Below are 18,958 nucleotides of genomic sequence, written 5' to 3'. Positions count from 1 at the left end.
AAAACAGAAGCCATTACCTACCCATCAAAACTCAGGCTAAATGGTTGCTTATAAATGAGATCAAATTTGTATCTATTTGGAAACATAGCGTTACATCCCATTTGTTCTCCAGTGAATTCATTATACCGCAGAAATGCATTTTTTCAAGGAATTTCCAATACTTTTGCCTTTCTAAACGTTGATATCAGTATATAAGTTGGAGAAGTTGGCAATATTTGCTTGCTTTCAAGCCCTTTCATAGAATTGTATTCATACTGGTTATTTGCTACACATTAGAGTCTGCTTTTCAGCTTGATAGCCTCTGATTTGCCCTCCAGGAAAAGATGTGTACCAACCAAGCAGTCGTATGTTACTTTACAATAAAACCACATAAGAACCTAAATGCTCATGTTGGCGTGGCCAGTGCATCCCTCCTTATTCACAGAGCAACAACAGGATCTTAATTTACCTAGCTTCTCCTCATCTGAAAAATGAGGTAATTGCAGAGTTGCTGTGAGGATTAGCAATAATAAACGTGAAGCACCAAGTGTAATGCCTTCCACGTGTGCTCCTTCAATACATGGCACCTATGATAAAACAGACTCTCATCTGAATTTGCCTGAAGAACATGAAATTAGAGCAGAATGACTTGGTTGAAGGACTCTTAGACTAATCACAGCCTGTTGCATTTGCATGTCAGGATCAGAGCCACCTTCCCAGCCTGTTGCCACATGAGTTTGAGCCCCAAAACAAGAGAAACTTTTCGTATGGGAAGAGGTCAGATAGGTGATGTTGGCTACAGTTACTCTTTTCATTTCCTAGATCAAAGGGAGTTTATTTAGACAACATTTCTTTGAAAATAGTATTTATTAAGTTCATTACTTAAATTACAATCATATTCAACCTGCTATCCTGAACCTTTTTTTCCCAAGGAATCTGGGAGCTTTAGATAATCCCTTGGTTTGTTCTCATGTGTATCCCATGGTATTCATCATGTGGCTTTAATTACTTTAAAATTCACCTGTTATTTCCCAGTTTGTGGGTAACGGACACATCTTGCTGTAATTACCATGTACCTACAGATAGATGGTGAATCTCCCTAAAATCATGGAAGGTGTAAACTATAAGGAAGCTTAATTTTGTTTTTGATTTTGAATTTCCTGATAGTAGGAGAGATGGCCTGGACTTACTATAACTATCTTAAACCAGTAACATATGGCAACACAACTGGCCAAGTTTAGAGATACAATCAATGGCTCTCATCAGCTACTCATTCTCCAGTCAGTAAGTCAACAAATATTGATTGGGAATTCAGTGAATGTCCTCAATAATTGCATTGTGCCAAACACTGTGCTAGATGCAGATCATACACATGATCTCTGTTCTCATGGAGCTCAATCAAACATGTGGAAGTCTCTGTAAGCCTTAGAGAGGAAATGTCAGTAGCTTCTTATAGTCTATAAATTTCAGTGTCATATGAGATATTCACAATAGTTGGAAGATATTTTCAACTTCAGTGAGTCAAAAATCTTGGAACAAATCATTCTGGCTAGCTTTGCCTAGAACTTATCTAAGCATCATTATTATTTACATAATTTTAGATGAAAATAATCCTAGGAACATAGTAGGCCCTTTTCCTGATTCTTTATGGAAGGATGTATTGACTGTAGTTCAACTTCTTGTAGATTATTCAGTTATCATTATGAATGTCAATAATTATATGTGTCATAATACACAGTACAGTTACAGTTAATTGAATTGGAGGAGAATTTGACCCTCTGGGAAGACAAATAGAATACCTCGCTTTGTCCCTTCTGTGACTACTTTGTTGTTGTTTTTATAATGAAAACTTTTTGAGATATAATTCATCTACTATACAACTCAGTACAGTGGTTTTTAGTATAGTCACAGAATTGTGCAGCTGGCACGTCTAAGTTCAGAACAAGTTCATCACTCGCAGAAAAAACTTGGTACCATTCACCCCTTCCCACATCCTCTAAAATCACTAATCTACTTTCTGTCTTTATGGATTTTCCCATTCTGAACATGTCATAAAAATTGAATTATGTAGTATATGACCTTTTGTGTCTGACATCTTTTATTTAGCATAATGTTTCTAGGTTTATCCATGTTGTAGCATGTCTAGTCTTCATTCCTTTTTAGGGCTGAATAGTATTCCATTGTATCAGCACACTACATTTTGTTTATCCTTTCATTAGTTGATAAACACTTGGGTTGTTTCTCTCCTCGGCTGTTATGAATAATGCTGCAATGGACATTCATGTGCAGGTTTTAGTACAGATGCATGTTTTCAGTTCACTTCGATATATACCCAGGAGTAGAATTGTTAGGTTATGTGATAACTCTATTCATAGCATTTTGAGGAGCTGCTGAATTATTTTGCAAGGCTGATGCACCGTTTTGCAATTACACCAGCAATGTGTAAGGGCTCCACTGTCTTTACATCCTCTCTGACACTTGTTATTGTCTGTCTTTTTTATTATAGCCATCCTAGTGGGTGTGGTGATACCTCATTGTGGTTTTTATTTGAATTTCCCTGATGCCTAATGATGAGAATCTTTTCATGTGCTTATTGGTTATTTGTATGACTATCAAGCCTTTTACCCATTTTTTAATTGGGTTGTCTTTGTTGTTGAATTCTAAGAGTTATTTATTTTTCCTGACCAAGTTCCTTATCAGATGTATTATTTGCACATATTTTCTCACATTCCGTGAGCTGTCTTTTCACGTTCTTTGTGGAGTCCTTTGAACCACAAAGGTTTTTAATTTTCATGGCATCAAAATTGTCTATTTTTTATTTTACTGCCTGTGTTCTTTGGTGTTATATCTAAGAAACCATTGCCTAATCCATGGTTTTGAAGATTTATACCTGTTTTCTTCTAAGAGTTTAATAATTATAGTTCTTACATTTAAGACTTTGATCCATTTAAGTTAATTTTTTATAGAAAATGTAAGGTAAAGGTCCAACTTCTTTCTTTTCCATGTGGATATTCAGTTGTTCCAGCAGTATCTGTTGGAAATACTATTCTTTTCCGCACTGAATTATGTTGGCACCCTTGTTAAAATGAATTGACCCTTAAAGTAAGAGTTTATATCTGGCCTCCATTCTATTCCACTGATCTATATATCTATCTTTATGCAAGTAGCCCACTGTCTTGATTAATGGAATTTGTAGTAAGTTATGAAATCAGGAAGTGTGATTCCCCAACTTTGTTCTTTGTCTGGATTGTTTGGTTTTTCTAGGTCCATTCAATTTCCATATTAATTTTAGAATCAGTTTGTCAGGTTCTGCCAAAAAAAAAATACAGCTAACTTAGAGATTGATTTGAAACTTCAGATCAGTTTGGATAGTGTTGCCATTTTAACAGTACTTAAAAGCCTTGAATCAGTAAGTCTCTCTGCCAAGGGGCTCTGTGTGCATGTTGGGGAATGCCTTCAACACTCCATCAGTTTATGTCTCTGCCTTAGCCTTTACTTCCTTCTTGCCAGAGTCTCAAAGTCACCCAGATGCGAGGGATTAAGGATGTCTCAGGTGTTTCCTGGGTATCAAGTGCACAGCCTTGCACATGCATGTGGTTTTCTTTTAGATTCCTAGAATGAATAAGTAAGAGCTTTTCAAACCCCCCACCCCCATGGACTTCTCCTTCTCCAGCTTTTCTGCTTAAGGATTTTGATTAACCTCTTGTTTGCCACACTGTTATCTCTGCCTCAAGTATCTGCAATTTTAAACAATTGCTGCTCATCATTTTTGGAAAATTCCCCAGGGGAACCAGCTATTCCCACTGAGGAGGCTCGGAGTCAGGTCAAATAAAGACAAGTCCTGTGATTGAGTGTCTCCAGGGAGCTGCCATAAAGCTAAATAATGATATTTTGTGTGAATAGGGCTTTTGGGGAAGTTCAAATCCATTCTTCCCTCTCCAGTAGATGCTAGCCTGCTGGTTTTCATGGCTACTGTGATTTTGAGGCTTTTGGACTTCAAGGCTACTGTAGAGCTGGGGAGAGGGGGATGGGAATAGGCAAGTTAAAATGCAACAAAACTTACTGTTCTTATCAAGATTCTGTCATTTTTGTTGAACACGTCTCAGATTGCTTCAGGCATCTGGCTAATTTCGAGAGTTCTGAAATAGTTGATTTTGAGAATTTTTGTCAGTATTCTCCTTGCTTTTATGAAAGAGTGGACTTTTGGATGTCCTTACTGCCATCTGGAAGTGCTTTTCTCCATGGCTACTTTTTCTAGTTTTGTTTTTTATCTTTCTATTAAAATTTCAATGATTGCTTAAGCTGGTATAAAACTATCTCTTTGCAGCAACTCCTCTCTTCAACTGTAATTTGCCACTTTTAATCTGCAAATCAAAAAACCAAGCATGTTAGAATTATAGTTAACGCATGCAAAAATTTACCATGATGTCAGGGTGTGTTCTAGATCAGGGGGCTAGAAAATTACATCGTACAGGCCAAACCCCCAGCCCACCACTTGTTTTTTTATAATGGCTTGCAATGGCAAAGCAGTTGAATTTGCGGTGACAGTATATCTGTGCTAAATGAATGAAATATACATTGACAGTATCAGATTAGGCACTTACGCAGTATTCCTAATTCAAAAGCACTTGTTACAACAGTTAGAAAAATTTAAAAGACTATTTCATCATAACAGAATTTGCAAAAAAGTTTGTTTATAAGTGGCTCATTTGGTAGCCAAGCAAGGGAAGTCATTTTCTGATGGTGAGCCCATTATATTGTATTTGATTGCAGCAGTCAACAAACGTGTCCAGAGAAAATGAAATTGTTTACTACCATTAATCTTTCAGCAAAAATGGTTGCTTGAATAGTTGACATTAGAAGCCATATCAGTAGTCATTTAAAAAATAAGGCAAATGATTTTGAGTGGCTTCCCTTAGCTCATTATGAGTCGATAAATGTTACTGATACTGTTTAATTGTTGTTTATTAAAGAAGCCAATGCTGAATTTGAAGTAACTGAAAAATTAGCCTCTGTCAATGGTCTGCATGGCACAATTACCACGTGAAAATATATTCAGAAAAGGTGAGACAACAGTAATTCATTACAATATGAAGTAGACTCTACTAAGATGTATTACAACTGATAGTGGTAAAAATATATGTGGAGCAGAAATTCATAGGCAAATTTACAAAACTTGTGAAATGCAAGGTGTGTACCGACTATGTATATTCATTATATGTATGAATATAATCATCAGCTGGTATCTTGTGGAAAATATTTTAATTTATCCTGAGTTATTGGGCCAATAGCATCAGCAGTGAATTTCATTTGCTCTTATGGACTTCACCATTGTTATTTCTGTGAATTTTTTCAGAAATAGAAGCTGAATATCCTGACTTGCCCTATGGCAAAGCCATCTAAGACCTTAGCAGTGGTAAAGATTTATTGTCATTTTTTTGAACTCTGGGTCAGGACTGAAATTTTTCTGAATGAGATCTGCCCTTGATCACTTACTGAACACTAAATGGCTTCAAAACTTGGCATTCACTGAAGGTTTGACTGTTTTCCTTAAAGAAATCAACATAAAATTAAAAGACAAAACAGCTTATATATGAAACTCATTTTATGATAAAGTCACTAAAATGACAATTATTGTTCTTTGAATCACAACTAATGTCATGCTCTTTTATACATTTCCCATGATGTCAGAAGTTAAAACAAAAGGTGTGATCACTATTTCCATACATATTTCCAGTGGATGTATTTTCTGATCTCAGTTCCAGTAGTGTCTGTTTGTTTGTTTGTTTGGACTCTGATGCAAGTGCCAGGGAAATTTCTGTATTTTAAGTTCATTTAGCTGTTCAGTTGAGGAGTTTCCACCTATCCTTCCATTGCAAGTGGTTAATCTGCCGTATAATGACATGCTAAAGGCAGATATCGAGAGAAGGGTCTAATAATGTCTTCTAAGCGATGAATATCCTCGACTAGAATCATACGTTCATGGAGCACTATCAGTATTTGGCAGTACCTACCTATCTGTGTGAAAAAACATTTCCAAAGATGATAAATCTTTGAATTAAATCTCATTAACATTAACATGTGAACATTTGCAATTGAGTTTGATGATAAGAACACTAACTTTGAATGCCAGTTTAGCAAAATACCTTTGAAATTAGCTCTGTAATACAAAAATATATTTATTATGATGATTATTATATTTTGAACATCATCAATGAGAAATTGTGAAAATTTATTTTCGGTCTTGTTATATATCTACATAATATCAGTTTTGTGTCTTGACCCGCAAGCTTAACATGTTTACTACCTGGCCCTTCACAGAAAAAAATTTTTGATCCTGTTCTAGATAGTTAGGTTGACCAGTATCACATCACATGTCTGGAAATAATAGGCAGAGGTTAAGTTCGCAAAGGCATTAATTCTCATCCCAAACTCTTACTAAAATTTTGAGTTTAGAGTAAAAGGGTGTTGAACAGCTTGGAAAAATAGAGGTGAATAAAGAGTGCCATGAAGTGCAATGGACTCCTTAATTATATAATCTTAGTTTCCCATTGAAACTAAAAAAATAATATAGACGATAAAAGAATCAAAGAGTTGAATAAAATCAAGACATCTGAAATTTGTTGTGGTTTTGTTAGACTTTTGCCCTAGAATCCTGAGTAAAAGAGAATGGGTTCCTGGCAGATGGTCAAATTGAAGAGGTTGAGAGAAGATTTCACAAAACGTGTAGTTTTTTTACTTTCACAGAGTGATGAGAGCTCATGCATAACTTAGAATCTTTTTCCATGGATATTTTGATAGGGAAGAGAAAGAAATTATAAGAAAGAATTTGCATTCTTGCAAAACAGTCCAGAAATGACCAACCAGGAAGTTAAATATTATTTATATTTGTGTTAAGTATCCGTATAATTCTAAACAGATGCCAGTTTACTCTAGCTTATAAAAGCCAGAGCTTCTTAGCTGAAAACCTTGACAATGCATTATTTTGAGTCATCCATTTGGTCTGCAAGGGCAGTGGAGCCCTCTTCATGCATGCACTTCTGCCTGCTGGGTGACTAGTGGTGGACCATGGGGTGATCTTGTTTGTGCTGTGAGACGTAGCAAGAAAGATGCAAGTCACAGCTCACTTATCAGCATACACCATGGTTCCATGGGACAGGAGACATTTAGGTGTGTGTATGTTTTGTGGTGATTTTTAAATTATAGGAAGTTTCCCGGAAAGTTTGTAGAAACTCTCTCTCACTCTCTCTCTGTCTCCCTTTCTCCCTCTCTCCCTCCTATAAATGGCTGCACCTAAGTAGACAATTTTGGGAAGGCAATGCATGACTCCTCAAAGTTTCCTTCTGGACCTTAGGCAATAGGGGGAAGTGGTGGGGCATCCAGATGGTGTTTGGTTTTTTTTTAACATCTTTATTAGAGTATAATTGCTTTACAATTGTATGTTAGTTTCTGCTGTATAACAAAGTGAATCAGCTATACATATACATATATCCCCATATCTCTTCCCTCTTGAATCTCCTTCCCTCCCACCCTCCCTATTCCACCCCGCTAGGTGATCACAAAGCACCAAGCTGATCTCCCTGTGCTATGCGACTGCTTCCCACTAGCTATCTATTTTACATTTGGTAGTGTGTATATGTCCATGCCACTCTCTCACTTCGTCCCAGCTTACCCTTCCCCCTCCCCGTGTCCTCGAGTCCATTCTCTAGTAGGTCTGCGTCTTTATTCCCGTCCTGCCCCTAGGTTCTTCATGACCTTTTTTTTTTTTTTTTTAGATTCCATATATATGTGTTAGCATACGGTATTTGTTTTTCTCTTTCTGACTGACTTCACTCTGTATGACAGACTCTAGGTCCATCCGCCTCACTACAAATGACTCCATTTCGTTTCTTTTTATGGCTCAGTAATATTCCATTGTATATATGTGCCACATCTTCTTTATCCATTCATCTGTCGATGGACACTTCGGTTGCTTCCATGTCCTGGCTATTGTAAATAGAGCTGCAATGAACATTGTGGTACATGACTCTTTTTGAATGATGGTTTTCTCAGGGTATATGCCCAGTGATGGGATTGTTGGGTCATATGGTAGTTCTATTTTTAGTTTTTTAAGGAACCTCCATACTGTTCTCCATAGTGGCTGTATCAATTTACATTCCCACCAACAGTGCAGGAGGGTTCCCTTTTCTCCACACCCTCTCCAGCATTTATTGTTTGTAGATTTTTTGATGGTGGCCAGTCTGACTGGTGTGAGGTGATATCTCATTCCAGATGGTTTCTTGATGCAACAGACCTCAGCTTCAAGAAATCCAGAAATGAACGTCAGCTATGTAGTCACACATAAGAAAAGTCAAGTACTTGATGTGCTGCAGAAACTTAATCTCAGAGGCGAACAAGGCAGTGTGGGCATCCTCCTCCTTTCCCATTGTTCTCATTCATCTTTAATGTAAAGACCTAAAACACAGGGGCCACCTCGCTAACAGTGCTCGAGACCTTCCTTCCCTCTCACCCTGTGACTCCTGTCTCCCACCTAAAAACCCCGACTCTTACCTTTCACCCCTACAAACAGCCCAACTTTAATCACTTCTTCTTGTTAAAGAACACTAACCACAACCATTTCCCTCCCACCAGAGACCACTAATTCTAACTTTTCACCTTCAATCGAGGCAGGCCACTTTTAAAAAATAGCCATCTTGTAACACATGGCGGGGGAGGAGGGCTCCGTGTCACAACTGATTCCACGTGGCGTCCATCTCCATTCTCTCCGTTGCTGCTTGACAGGTCACGGGTGCTAAGGACAATGCTATAGCACCCAGAATGCCTTTATTCCGTAGGCTTCCCTCCAGAGATGGCTTCCAGATGTGGGGAAGTTTTTAAAGTCTGTGGTCCTCGACACATCATTAGGTCCTTCCAATGTTTCCAAAAATCTGTAATCACCAGCATGCTAATAATTTGTCTCCATTTTGCCCTTCAGCCCCTGGGGTTTCAGAGAAACTAAGGAATGTGGATAAGAAGACTTCACAAATAACACCCTTTTTCTAGAAAAAAAAAATCCAGTAGTATCCACGTATCCTGGAATTATGTCCTCTACACAGTTTGTGTACCTTTCAGTTTGATGCCCTTCCCTCTCTTTCTCTTTCTGTCACACACACTCATGCACACCCACACCTGTAACATTTTGATGGATGCTATTTTTTCCACTCCTAATGTCTTTGGTGGGGGGTATTATTATTAGTAATTTTCAAGGCCAAGCCTCTCACCCCACTGCATAAGGAAAGCATTTTTGTCACCCTAATCTCTGACCCAGGCTCAATCCCTTAAAACCTTAGAAAGTATATCAACACAATGAAAAATGAACTGGTTTTCAGATATTTCAAATTCCTATCTCCCACTTCCGTTACCTCCCCACAAAAAGTAATAGTCTTTTGCCTGAAATTTGCATTTGTCTCATGTAATGTGTTTTTTAAGATCAAAAGTATCGGAATAACTGACTTAATCGTTCAGCTCCTAGTTCATTGAACAGGGAAGATTGCATCCCAAACTGTCTAAGGGAGGAAAATATTTTTCATTCAGATCAACTTCTGTGTTTACTCTGTCGTTTGATATTTAGAAAGTGTTGGAAAGGGCACCTGAAAATACAACCTCATGGTGAAAAGATTGGCTGAGGAAATCGTTCCCAGGAGAGGTGAGGCTTGCCCTGTGCCCTGGCCTCCCCTGCCCAGGGCACAAACTCCAGCCTTTATTAAAGTAGCTGCTGCTCCGGTATTGTCTCATTTGTCCTCACGTTGTAGGAAATCCCAAATGCAATATCCATAAAATATCAATATAAAGGGATTTAAATGAGGGTCCATCTGGGGAATGGGTGAGGAAGAGGAAATTGTCCTTTTTTATCTTTCTCCTCCATCTCCCGTCTGGTAACAATTTTAAGTTCTCAGATGCCTACATGAATGCTTTCACAGAATACGCTATGCAGAGAATCTGTCAGTTTACACTCATCAGAAATAAAGCAAAACTTAGCAGAGAACCCGTCACGTGTGAGCTCAGATGTGGGTTTATCTAATGGAAACACCCTCCCCTTCTTGCCTTAACCTGGGCCGGGGCCATTCTGACCTCGGGTCTAACTTCTAAGGCAAGAGGGTGGAAAAAATGTCTTTGCGGAGATTTCAAATGGTAAACATGGAAAACAGAGGGCATGGGCTTGATAGACTCCATCTGGAAAGCAGCATTTAAAGGCAAACAGAGCGCCCTACTCACAGCTGATTTGGTTTACGCTAGAACACAGTTTACATTCTCCTGTGTAGACTGAAATAAGATTACACTGAATACAGTGATGTCCTGAAGTTTAACACCTCTCTTTTTTAAAATATCATTTTCAGATTTTTAAAAAATCATACCAACACTCTTTACCACTAAAGTCAATAATTCCTCAATAACTTAGGGAAGATTTTGTATATGCCAGGAATTAGGAGACAGGAACAAGATGGAATTTGGAAGATACAATTTACTGGAAACTTCTTGTCGTAAAACCTCCAGGGCTCCAGCCACCCAACTGTCTTTCCTTCCACTGAACATCAGCCAGAATTACCTATAAACATAGAGGTATGGAAGGTGTTCTGGGCATAGCGTTTCAAGGCTTTATTCTTCCTTCCCCCTTCTTCCTCTCTCTCTAGGAGCTTTTCAGATTATCAGGGAAAAGTATCCCCATTCTGGCCGTCGAGTGACCAGTGTTAGTACTGAAGTCTCTTGTCCAGAACACCAGAGTCTTGAGCCAACCAGCAGAGTCGGTTGCCCTAGCTGCCCCACAATGGTTTTCTCTTCTTTTATTATTAATTTTTATTGGAGTATAGTTGATTTACAATGTTGTGTTAGTTTCTGCTGTACAGCAAAGTGAATCAATTATACATGTACATATATCCACTCCTTTTTAGATTCTGTTCCCATATAGGCCATTTACAGAGTATTGAGTAGAGTTCCTGTGCTATACAGTAGGTTCTTTTTTTTTTTTTAATTTTTATTTATTTATTTATTTTATTATTTTTAGCTGTGTTGGGTCTTCGTTTCTGTGCAAGGGCTCTTCTCTAGTTGCGGCAAGTGGGGGCCACTCTCCATCGCGGTGCGCCGGCCTCTCACTATCGCGGCCTCTCCCGTTGCGGAGCACAGGCTCCAGACGCGCAGGCTCGGTAGTTGTGGCTCACGGGCCTAGTTGCTCTGCGGCATGTGGGATCTTCCCAGACCAGGGCTTGAACCCGCGTCCCCTGCATTGGCAGGCAGACCCTCAACCACTGCGCCACCAGGGAAGCCCACAGTAGGTTCTTATTAGTTATCTATGTTATATATAGTAGTGTGTATATGTCAATCCCAATCTCCCAGTTTATCCCTCCCACCCCCGGGTTTCTTATTCCCCTCCTTCCCTAAGGTTTCCCACATGACAAGCAAGAGGGCTTGGAGCTTTGGAGATAACCAGCCTGCTGTCAACGTATGTCACGCCCCGTGAGATCTTGTGGCAGGCTTTCTCACTTTTTACCCGGTAAAGGAGTCTCAGCAGGGAGGTCTGGTCCAGCTGGGGCAGGAGGCGCAGAGCCTGGTGCTCTGTTTCCCCTTCTCGTCAAAAAGGATGTGATCACAGAGCCCTTTCTGACAGGGAAAGTGAGTTGTGCCCTCACCTTCCTGAGCTCCTTCCCCGGTTGCTTGGTCCTGAGGCTTCTCAGCGCTCACAGGAGCCCTTTTCCACTTGCCCGTGCCCAGGTTCCTAGGCGAATGGGCTGCAAAAAGTGATCCACATTTTTACGCCTTAAGTTTCCCTCCAAAGTAAAAATAATGCTTTGTAATGAGTAAGCGGCATCCAGGTGAAACCCAGGAAAATGAAATCATAATGTGACCATGAAGACTCATATTCTGAAGTTTGACTACAGCGTGTGTGTATGTGTATAGAGGTGTGTGTATATGTGTGTAAGTCTGAGAGAGAGGTGGGGGGAAGCAGAGATTATACAGTGTGCCCTCACATTCCTAAATTTTAGGTGATTTCCTCTTTCCCAGAACACAAAAGATGGTAGTCAGAATTGATGATAAATGACTATTTCCAGGTTAAGTGTGAACTGCATAGCCTTGTCACTACCTGTGCCAGAGTCCCTGGGGAGCAGGCAGCTGTAGCCTGCAAGATACAGAATCCTCAGCAGCACCAAAGGCATCCTGGGACTGAGAACTTTCCCTCCGTTCTTGGTGGGAACTTGATGGCTGCTTTCAAGAGGCAGTGGCAAGAGATTTTTCCAAAGACTGAACCAAGAAGGGCCCTGAAACTCCTGGAAACAGGCACACATCCCTCCTCTCCTCCCCAGCACTCAGCCAAGGGACTTGTCCTTCTCCCTGTGCTAAGACTTGCTGAAACATATTGTTTTTATTCAACTCAAGTCTTGAGCAAAAAATATATTGTTCTGCATCCAGGCCAGAAAACTCTCTCCTAAGAATTTACAGGCCACCTGTGGAGTTTTAAAGAGGTTTCAGATGGAATGGTCACGTGCCAGGATTTCCTAGCACATCCAAAAATGAGACCTGCAAAGACAAAAAAAAGGAACTGTAAGTGCTTTTTGAGCTTTCTAATAGATATTGTGAAAGGGAGGATCTCATCCATTGGTGGATCATTTTCAAGAATAATCTGAGTCAAGTCTGTTTGTTGGAGGAAATAAGGAAGCAGACTTACACTCTAGGAAATCACGCTTCCTGACCTGGCACTGAAACCTACCCCCCACCTTCTTTTTTTTTTTTTAATTTGTTTTATTTATTTTTGGCTGTGTTGGGTCTTCGTTTCTGTGCGAGGGCTTTCTCCAGTTGCGGCGAGTGGGAGCCACTCTTCATCCCGGTGCGCGGGCTTCTCACTGCCGCAGCCTCTCCCGTTGCAGAGCACAGGCTCCAGACGCTCAGGCTCAGTAGTTGTGGCTCATGGGCTCTAGGTGCGTGGGCTTCAGTAGTTGTGCACATGGCCTCAGTAGTTGTGGCTCGCGGGCTTAGTTGCTCCGTGGCATGTGGGATCTTCCCAGGGCTCGAACCCGTGTCCCCTGCATTGGCAGGCAGATTCCTAACCACTGCGCCACCAGGGAACCCCCCCCACCTTCTTAATGGAGGTGTCCTGCATGGCTGGATCTCTGTCTCATCGGGTGCCACCATTGGAAACAAAAGGCACACGGTGCTTCATTTATATTTTCCTTTAACTGATAGGATTCATACAAGATAAGTTGCTATGGGCACAGGAGGAATAGAAGTTGTCTTCAGAATGGTTCCAGAAAGCAGAGAGGAAAGGAGCCTGCCTTCCTTGGCTGGGCTATGTCCAAGCTTGTGCTCACAAGACATTTGCTTCATGAATGTCAGAGCAGACTGAAGAAGGCAGTTGTCAGCAAAGAGAGCTGGCGGCTTCCTTCACATATGGCTCTGCACATCCACAGGTCCTCACCCAGCACACTCAGCCTATCGGCTTCCAAAGGTGGAAGGCAAGACCTGACTGAGGACATTTCAAGGTCCGTTACCACCTCGGTTCTCCCAGGGAAGGTACCACACTTTGCTCGGACAGTAAGAATCCTATCTTGTGACCAGTGAACCAACCCCACCATCACCCCAACCATGTCCTGCTGAGGGCACTCTCTGATAACTCCCACCTTATTTCTCCCAGGCTGTCTTATACAGAAAGACCCCCTCACCCAAGAGGGTTCTCCCTGTGGTCAAGATGTGGCTTTTCTTCTTTGCCCTGAATGACCTGGATGGTGCCCTGTGGCTACCTTTCCCTCCAGTAGAGTCAGCCTTTATGATACAATCCTTGTTTCCAAGTTCTAAGACTGCTAGTACTGCACATTCTCATAGATGATTTATTAGTCTCTCTAGGGAAGTATATTTCTGAAAGGATCATGTCATTTGCAAGGCATATGGCAAAAGGGAGCTTTAGTTAAGGGATGGTGAACTGAATCGCATCAGGTTTTGCTTTAGCAAGGACACTGGATGGATGCCTTTATGATGAAGTGGGTCTCCTCCAGCCTTTTCTTTAATGCAGGTCTCCAGCAGGTGTTTCCTCTAAGGCATATCTGTTTTCCATAACATCAGAATGAAGAAAGATGTTTTCTGTGACATCTTGGCTACATAGATCATGCTTTTTATTATGATAGAAAAGTGTACAGTGATTTATTTGCTACTCTGAGTCAAGTTAAATGTGCTTGGGAGAAGATCATCTTCCATCTGCCAAAAGGGCCTTTCATTTCCAGACCAAGGACTCTTTATTCATTATGCGGGGTGGGCGCGGGGAAAGGAAGCATTAGAAGAAGTGGCAAAAAAGCTGAAGAAAGTGACCAGAAGAAAAGTAGGGGCAGTTATTGTAGACATGGGTGCTGAGGGCAGAGCAGGAAGCCACCTCCTGAAGGTAGCTTGGGTATATTATATCAACACCTGAGGGACGGTGTCTAGGAAACTACACATGGAGAGAAACAAGCTGCTATGAATGAGTAATACAGCAATTCTCCAAATCCTGATAAAAATCAAAACCAGACTAGGGTCTTGGTGTGCTCCCCTTAACAAGCTTGGCATAAAGCCATCACCGTGGTCCTGTCTAGCCATCACCATTAAGAGAGCCTGTGTGGCTTTTAGGATGCTAAGTTGGGACTCATGACTTATGGATATTTAAACCACCAAAAGCTGTTAATTTGAATTAACAAGATAACTCATTTTGGTCAAGCTGACCTTGAGTCTTAACTTTACAACATCTTCTGCCTAGGTAGATGACTAGAATCCACTAACTTTGTAGGTAGGTCTCAAATGGAGAGGAAAATAAAGGATTGCACCTAGTCCTTGGCTGATCTCATTAGCAATTAGCCTCTCTACTTTTCTAAACCCTTCTCCAGTGCCTCAAGTCCCTCACCCCAGCTTCTCTGTCTGGGTCCTCTCTCTATCCCATTAGTTTAGGTCTGATGTCGATCTAAGTTTAAGTTCCTTTGTCTGAAAAAGTATGACTTCAGATAGTAGTTTAGAAACTAACCTGGTTAAAGAGAGCAAAATACTTACGTTGGATCTGAGTCTTTGAACCAGGTGTTGAATAACAAGCTGTATTAATTCACAGGGAAAACCCCTAACCCTTCAGCACAAAGAACAATAGGTCATATTAGTCCCAGGATGTATAGTAAAATCTCACAGGAGAATGCTGTCATAAGCTACTGGTTACCGGGACTGAACCTATAGTGTGACATAGTACAGTACATCGGAAAAGGCATTTCAAGGCATAGTAACAGATGTTTTTAAGTAGTAAGTACCTAAGTAAATAGTAAAAGTTTTTGTGATCCAAGAAGTGTGTGAAAAACACTGGATTATACAAATTTTAAAGGATATCTTTTTTGCAAGACTTTTCAGAACCTTTCATATGCTAAGCTGTGGGGTGAATTTCAAAGAGGGGATACTTTTCTAAAAATTTATTTGCTTACAGAAATCATTTCCTCGGGACTTCTCCAGCTGCTAATATTATGGAACGTGCATTTTGGAAAAGGTATTTGTATTAGGATAGGGCAGACTAATGCTGTGGGAACAACCGTGAAATCTCAGTGGCTTAGTGCAACAATGGTGTCTTTCGTGTTCATGTTACATGCCCAGCGCAGGTCAAGGAGGCAGGGACTCGGCTCCACATAGTCACTCATGTACTCAGGCTGGTCATTTCTGCAGCAGGTTAGGAGGGAGCCTGAAGAATCACATGAGGGCTTCTCCCTACATCAGCCATCACTTCTCACATGTCATTGGCCAGAATGAATCATGTGGCCCCACGTAACCCCTCCATCTGCTAAGGCAGGAAAGGAAAATTGGACATTGTGAGCACCAGTAATCTCAACCTCAGCATTATATTCAAGTGTCAGCTTTACAGTCTGTTAGCTCTTTGACTTTTATCCATAAACTAAGGGGTGTTCTTTAAAGTCTCTGAAAGAGACAGAAATGCTCAGCAGATATTTCAGATGCTTCCCACGTTCCTCAGCCCTGTAAAGTCAGCAGGAGCCATGTGACTTATTCTGGCCAGTGAAATGTGAGTGATGTGACTGGTTCTGGCCAATGAAATGTGAGCCATGTGTGACTTATTCTGGCCAATGAAATGTGAGCCATGTGACTCGTTCTGGCCAATGAAATGTGAGGTGCAATGACTTGTCGATTTGGGCCAAGGCAGTTAAATGCCTGGGCTCATCTCTCTCTCTTCTCTTGCCTTAATGACCAAGGAGGATGCATGTTCCAAGGGGTGTACCCTTAAGATGGTAGAGCCTCTGTCCCCCTAAGACTCTGAATGGCTGTGTAGAGCAGAGACACCTGTTCACCTCAGTAAAATACATAGTGTGGGTGAGAAATAACCTGTGTTGGGTTAAGCTCTTGGGATTTGAGGTTGTTTCTGCAGTCAATGCCTGGATTCTCTCGACTTGAACAGGTCCTTTCTAACCCAAACCTCTCTGTGATTCTTGAAGGGTTTCCTTTCTCCTCTCAGAAGCACATATATATTCCTTGGGATGGGAGTGGGATTTTTCAAAAGCTCCTCCAACCCTTTTGGTCATTGAATACATGACGTGACAAGCATTGTGCCTGATGGCAATGTAGGGTGATCACATGGAAGGCTTTGCCGAGACTTATACCAAGGTTTGAGCAAATTTTAGTCAAATGAAGGCTGGTGATGGAAGCTGTAAAGGATGCAAAATGCATTTAATAAGTAAGGATGTTTCAAAAGAGACCCATAAGAAAAGGTATGGAAAGGAGACAAGAGGAAAACAGGTTCAGGAGAGAGGTATACCACTCATGATTCGATCTCACGGCCTTTTAAATTCTGTATTCAGGTGCGCAAAACACCTCTCGTGATTTCTCCCAAGCAGCAGTAGCACCAGAACGGTAGCAAAATTAAGAGCAGAAGTGACCACCCTCAAGGCAGTTAATCTAAGTTAAAAAGAAAGACTGGTGTGTCTGTTAAACATACACACACACATGCGCACACACACATACACATACACACAATTCTTGATGGCTTTTGCCCAAAGTGCTTAGTATGTCTTCAGCTGTGAAGACATTCAGCCCTTGGTGTCCTTCAGACATGCATCTTTATTCGGGGGTCTCATAGACCCAAGGTCATTTTCCTTATGTTATTCTTCACTTTGGGCTTGAGGCTCCAATGAGTTTGACGTCATGCTTTGTTACACCAGAGCCCCAAGTGTTCCCAGGCTAACTCTCCATTCTCCGTATCTAGGGCTTTGCTATACGAAATGGAGCGAGAGTCTGACCGCCTTGATAGCAGTGGCATGTTTCATTGGTGCAAAGCCACCCCTTTGGACAAAATGATTCTGGTAGGTGATCTTGTACCAAATCTCAGGTAAAATAAAGCTCCTTTTAGGGTAGATGATGTCCTTCCACTAGTCATAAGCACCTGCCCTTTCTCTTTGTAAACTGTGAATTTTGAAGGAAAAACATACCTCATGAGCCATGTGAATGTATGCAGAATAACAGATGTGGCATTTGACAAGGACCATGTGGGTAATATGATGCTGGGATTTAAAATAATTAGATCAGATTCTTCAACTACTTTTCCCCTCCTTTAATAGTTTAGCTGAGTCAGTTATTCAGAATAATGTTCTCCTGAAAATTTGCTGTTTTGCTAGTAAATCTAATTGATTTAAATGCACCAGGGGAACAGACTATTTACAAGAACTCTGTGGTCTTTCTTTTTTTTAATTAAATAAAAATTCCCTTAATTAGTTTTTAAAGTTTGGATTTTCTGTAGTATTTTTTCTTAAAGGTGGCTATACTTAAACACATTAGCAAAGGATGTGTCTCCAAAATGCTCAGTCCTCCCACCCCACACAGCATAAGGGAACCCTTATAGGTGTTAGAATTCTGTCCTTGTCTCTGTCCTCTTAAGGAGACAAACTAATTCAGCTCACTGAAATGCCAGCAACCAAGATGCAAAAGGGCCTTGCATATTATCCCAGGCTCTGATACCTGCATTCTGGATCCCCATCTATTCTCATTTTCCAGAGTTGGAAACTCAAGGATAATCTCAGTGGTTTACCTTGCTTGCAAGCAGTAGCTGGTAAATTTAAGTAATAAAAGAGGAGCTGTTTAGTTAAAAATAAACTAATAAAAGATGTTTGCATGTGTAAGAACCCTATATAATGTGTTCAACTGTGACTAATTGATAATTTTATATTTTTCTTGCTTTCCAAAAGTAGTTTCGTTCACTTTTTTCTGTTAAACACACACACACACACACACACACACACACACACACACACACACACACACAATTTTGTAGCTCAGTGCCAATGTCCTGACAGAATATGTTCCAATTTTTGTAGAAAGCATGATCAATCATTTGATCAGAAGTACAAAATTGTCAGAGCTGTCATATCAACTGGAAAACTGTTAGGGCTGCTGAAACTCCCCATTTTAGCAAGTATGTCTTATTCTAAATGAAACAAAATAAACATCCGTTGATCAGGAAGGCAAACATGTTGCCAGTGGGAGGGAAATCTTTAGAAAGGTTGGAAGGGGGTTGCAGATGGAAGCATCCAAGAGACCAAGAGATGGCAATAGCAGACATTTTCTTATACCCTATTTACTGAGCCCGCAGACAGGTTGCTGTGATAGAGCAACTCTGTGTGGAATATAGTTCAGAACACCAGCTGAGTCTTCTGATAAATTTAGAAGGGCTTCTAGTTTAAGAAATCTTAAGAGTTTTGAAACTGTGACTGTAGAGGAGAAATGTCCCGATTACAAAATTTGGGCCGACTTTGAACTTGGTTTGGTTTGCAGAAAAGTCAAATGGAAGTTGTCGATTTGTTACTTGGAGCACGTAGTGCATCCTCCCCTTCCCCCCATCTTTCACAATTGGGAGACAGTTTTGTGCTGCAGTTCCTTGGAGAAATTGCCTCTCTAGCTGTGCCCATTAATTGCACTCTGCCATGTATCTCGTTCCTAATTGTTTAGGTCTACTTAGAAG

The 18,958-nt window shown here is 40.7% G+C and overlaps 1 protein-coding gene across 6 annotated transcripts in view; it reads left to right on the top strand.

The window, feature by feature from the left end:
* KCNU1 (potassium calcium-activated channel subfamily U member 1) overlaps nucleotides 1-18,958 on the top strand; it is a 171,998-nt gene that overhangs the window by 128,645 nt on the left and 24,395 nt on the right. For 5 of the 6 annotated variants that reach the window (XM_082374957.1, XM_082374953.1, XM_082374954.1 and 2 more), the window contains 2 exons: nucleotides 15,431-15,490; nucleotides 17,210-17,306. In XM_082374957.1, coding sequence (XP_082231083.1) covers nucleotides 15,431-15,490; nucleotides 17,210-17,306 — 157 coding nt within the window. The remainder of the gene's footprint in view (nucleotides 1-15,430; nucleotides 15,491-17,209; nucleotides 17,307-18,958) is intronic. The other variant, XM_082374956.1, reaches the window with a different exon arrangement.

This window comes from Balaenoptera borealis (assembly GCF_965194805.1).
Source record: "Balaenoptera borealis genome assembly, chromosome: 21".
NCBI lineage: Eukaryota > Metazoa > Chordata > Mammalia > Artiodactyla > Balaenopteridae > Balaenoptera > Balaenoptera borealis.
This window is presented reverse-complemented; position numbering and strand designations above follow the sequence as displayed.